Source organism: Coffea arabica, chromosome 10e (assembly GCF_036785885.1).
Source record: "Coffea arabica cultivar ET-39 chromosome 10e, Coffea Arabica ET-39 HiFi, whole genome shotgun sequence".
In the NCBI taxonomy this organism is placed as follows: Eukaryota; Viridiplantae; Streptophyta; class Magnoliopsida; order Gentianales; family Rubiaceae; genus Coffea; species Coffea arabica.
Window position 1 is genome coordinate 13738929 of NC_092328.1, and position 4601 is coordinate 13743529.

Genomic DNA, 4601 nt, shown 5'->3' on the forward strand with positions numbered 1-4601 from the left:
CCAGCCCGCAAACGAAGAAGCCATCACTCGTATGGCCGAGTTTGTAACCGAGAACCCCAACATCTTCGAGAAGTTGGGGAGATATTTAAAGAGGCAAGGCAAGCAGAAGGCTGAGTCCTCTAAAAGAAAGTCAGATGGATCTCCTGAAGGTTCATCTGAAGAGGAGTCTGATGGGAGGCGCCTAAGCCGGAGTGCGTCGAACTGAGCGTTTTCCAAGGCCACCTCTAAGGTAGCCTCCCTAAATAAGGCCTTTTCCCGAGGTCTCCTGGGGCGACGACCTGAGGAAGAACCTCGGCCCCTGGGAATACCCGGGGTGAATTATATGAGAGCCCCGCCTTTTACTGACGACATTAACGAGGAAAGGCTTCCTCCAAACTTCAAGCTCCCTGCGATACCGTCTTATGACGGCCGAGGTGATCCCGAGGATCACATTCATGCCTTCATCTCGGCCTTCCGCTTATACTGCATCCCTGACCCTGTCATATGCCGAGCTTTTCCAGTGTTTCTCCGGGGGACAGCTCGAAAATGGTTCTGGGGATTAGAGCCTAGGAGCATCTCGACTCTGGGGGAATTAGTGGAGAGATTCCTCCATCGGTTCATCTCCTCCCGACCTACGACCAGGACCTCGGCTTACTTGCTGAACATGCAGCAGAACCCGGGGGAGTCACTTCGGTCGTACGTCCAGAGGTTCCATGAGGAAAGCGTACAAATACCTGACCCCAATGAGCAAGTCACCATTGCTGCATTCACCCATGGGCTTGTGTCCGGAGTGTTCAACACGGGGATCCACAAGAAGTATCCCCGCACACTCCACGAACTATGGTTGAAGGTCGAGAAGGGCATACAGGCCGAGGACCTCAACCGCATGAAGAAAGAAGTCCAAGCTGCTCGCCCGAGGGCTGACCCCCGAAGAGGGAAGGAGCTCGGCCGAAGTGAAACGGGGACAGGAAGCGGCTTCCAAAGTCCCGGCCGGGATCGGCGCAGTGTGTTCGATAGGATCTCCAAGGGGAAGTCACCCATCCCAGAGTCCGAACTGACTCCCCTTAACACCACCCGATCTCGGGTGTTGTCCGTAATAAACAAAATAACCTCGAAAAAGCTCCTCCCAAGATGTTCGGCAGCAAAGACAAGAGGAACTCAAACCTCTACTGTCTGTATCACCGGGACATCGGGCATGAAACTGAGAACTGCAACGATCTCAAAAAAGAGATCGAGAACCTCATCAGACAGGGGCACCTGAAGCAGTTCATCCGCCGAGGTGGAGGTCAGAAACGTAATGAACCCCGACGAGATAACCGGGGTGATCAACGCCGAGACGAGAGGCGGCCCTCCAGAAGCAGTTGCAGGCCTCCAGAGGATCCTAGGGAGACAAAAAGGCCTCCCCGAGACGGATCCTCAGGACATGGATTAGGGTACAGACCCAACATAGCCGGGGTCATCAATATAATTATCGGAGGTCAGACGGGAGGAGACAGCCAGAACTCCCGGAAGAGGACCTACAGGCAGGCTAACCCGGATCAGGCTGAGTCGAGTTTTCGTCTATCCGAGGTGATCACCTACGGGCCCAGTGACCCCGTCCCAGCTGCTTCGAGCAGTCATGAAGCTTTGGTGATTGAAATCCTCACCAACAACTACGTTGTGAAAAAGGTCTACATTGACCCGGGAAGCTCAGTTGACGTCAAGTACCTCCGTACCTTTGAGAGCCTTAAACTGGCCAGGGAGCGCATGACCCCGGTGAGAACCCCTCTTGTAGGGTTCGGGGGACACGTTGTGCACCCCGAAGGGATGGTGGCTTTGACAGTGACTGTGGGACGTCACCCCCGCTGCCGAACCATCCCCGTCAACTTCGTAGTAGTTAAAGCTGACTCGCCATACAACCTACTCCTAGGTCGACCTACACTTAATGCCTTGCGGGCAGTATACTCTACCTATCATTTAATCTTTAAGTTTCCTACTCCTGCGGGGGTGGCCGAGGTCAGCAGGGACGTCTGCGCTGCCCGAGAGTGTTACCTCGCCACTCTACAAGCAGCCTCCCCATCAACCTCTAGAGCGAGGCCCGAGAAGAGGTCAAATATCCTCTCAATAGATAGCATCGATCCTCAGCGAGCTGAGAAGATCCCGAGGCTGGAGACTGGGGATGAGGTGGAAGAGTTCCCCTTGGACCCCACAAAGCCTGATCAGACGGTTCGTGTGGGCACCCGATTGCCAGGTCCGACTAAAAGAGATATGGTGGACCTCCTCAGAAAATACCGGGACGTCTTCGCTTGGGCCGCAGAGGAGGTTCAAGGAGTCCCGCAGCACCTCATGATACATGAGTTGAACGTCGATCCCCAAGTCCGCCCGGTTAAACAGAAAAGAAGGCACCTCGGCCTTGAGCGCAGCCGAGCTGTTGGTGAAGAAGTGGACAAGCTCCTCCCTGCGAAGATCATTCGTGAGGTTCAATATCCGACGTGGTTATCCAACCCGGTCATGGTAAAGAAGGACACCGGGGTTTGGAGAATGTGAGTCGACTTCACCGACCTCAACAAGGCTTGTCCCAAGGATTGCTACCCCTTGCCCAAAGTCGACACCCTCGTGGACTCGGCAATGGGTTACGAGATCCTCTGTTTCCTTTACGCCTTCAAGGGGTACCACCAAATTGGGATGAGTCAGGAAGACCAAGAAAAGACGGCCTTCTACACTGACCGAGAAACATATTGTTACACCACCATGCCCTTTGGGCTAAAGAATGCCGGGGCCACGTATCAACGCTTGGTCAACCAAGCCTTCAAATCCCAGATCGGACGAAGTGTCGAAACCTACGTGGATGACATTTTACTCAAGTGCCAGACGACCTCTTCCTTCCTCTCTGACCTGAGAGAAGCCTTCGATGTCCTCCGGAAGACACGGATGATGTTGAACCCCAAGAAATGTGTCTTCGGGATCATTTCGGGAAAATTCTTGGGATACCTCGTCTCGAGGCGAGGCATCGAAGCGAATCCGGATAAGGTGAGAGCAATTCAAGAAATGTCTCCACCTCGATGCGTCCGCGACGTACAGAGGCTGACAGGGCGATTAGCCGCCCTGAATCGATTCCTATCACAATCAGCTTCCAAGGCGTTACCCTTTTTCAAGGTCTTAAAGAAGGCTGACAGTTTCTCTTGGACTGAGGAGTGTCGGCAGGCCTTTGAACAATTGAAGGAATACCTTCACCACCTCCCAACTCTTACCTCACCTCGCCCGGGAGACAAGTTATTCCTGTACCTATCCGCTGCAGCCGAAACTGTAAGTGCCGTGCTGATAAGGGAGGAAGGTGTACAAACACCTGTTTATTATGTCAGCCGAGTCCTCCGAGGTCCGGAGACCAAATACACCCAGGCGGAGAAGCTCGTGCTGGCCCTAATCCATGCAGCCCGTAGGCTTAATCCCTACTTCTTAGCCCACCACGTGTGCCTAAGGACTGACCAACCACTCCGGCAAGTCTTGTCACGGCCTGAGGCCTTTGGATGCCTTACCAAGTGGGCTATCGAGCTGGGGGAGTACGACTTATCTTACGAGCCTCGCACGGCAATCAAAGCTCAGGCCCTCGCGGACTTCCTAGCCGAACTCACCTTCGATGAGGTGAATAAAGCCACCCCGGCTACCACCCAGGCAATTACACCAGCCACAGCCGAGCCACAACGGTGGATTCTGCATGTGGACGGCTCATCCAACAGTGAGGGTAGTGGAGCAGGCTTGCTCCTCGAAGACCCCCTAGGAGAAATATGCTCATATGCCTTAAGGTTTGATTTCGCTGCTTCTAACAATGAAGCTGAATACGAGGCTGTCATTGCCGGCCTGCAAATAGCCCGTAAGCTTGGGGTCGCGCATATCCTAGTCTATAGCGACTCCCAACTCGTCGTGTGCTAAATACTAGGCCAATACGAGGCCAGAGAAGAGGTCATGCATCGCTACCTCTCCAAGGTCCTCCAGCTGGTGGCGCACTTCGAGTCCTTTCAAATCCAAAGGATACCGCGATCACTGAACAGGAGAGCGGACGCTCTTTCCCGGCTCGCCTCTACCTCATTCTCCGACCTGAACAAAGCAGTCCTCGTAGAGGTCTTAACCGAGCCGGGGTACGAAGGAGAAATAGTATACCCCGTTTACCCTGGGGACACCTGGATGGGGCCGCTAATTCGCTTTCTCAGCCGAGGTGAACTGCCCGACGACCGAGCAGAGTCAAGGAAGCTCCAACGTAAAGCGGCTCGGTACACCCTCCGACAAGGCCTCTTGTACAAGAGGTCTTATCTCGACCCTTGGCTGCGGTGCATTACGTCGGAAGAAGGCGAAAGGATTCTACAAGACATACACGAGGGACTCTGTGGTGCTCACGTTGGCTACAGGATGGTCGTTAAGAAAGCCTTACTACTTGGGTATTTCTGGCCCACCATGAGGGTAGATGCCCAGGTCATGGTCCTTAGTTGCCCTTCTTGTCAGCACCATGCCCCTAAGCACCACCAGCCGACCAATCTCATGATCCATATCACCTCGCCATGGCCATTCGAGCAATGGGGAACTGATATTATCGGTCCATTCCCCAGGGCTCCAGGGAATTATGCCTACGTGGTGGTGACAGTGGACTA

General features: G+C 54.1%; 1 protein-coding gene across 1 annotated transcript; it reads left to right on the forward strand.

Moving 5' to 3' along the window:
- Positions 1-322: 322 nt before the first annotated feature.
- LOC113711307 (uncharacterized) lies at positions 323-2505 on the forward strand. Its single transcript, XM_072067008.1, has 2 exons — positions 323-983; positions 1100-2505. Exons 1-2 carry the CDS (start codon positions 323-325, stop codon positions 2503-2505), a joined length of 2067 nt encoding a protein of 688 aa, XP_071923109.1.
- Positions 2506-4601: the final 2096 nt, after the last annotated feature.

What these genes read in the sequence shown, in the direction of transcription:
- LOC113711307 (XM_072067008.1), top strand. Translation starts at nt 323, where the DNA reads ATGAGAGCCCCGCCTTTTACTGACGACATTAACGAGGAAAGGCTTCCT. An exon ending in TCCCGGCCGGGATCGGCGCA is followed by an intron (nt 984 to 1,099) that starts GTGTGTTCGATA and finishes ACCTCGAAAAAG; the next exon opens with CTCCTCCCAAGATGTTCGGC.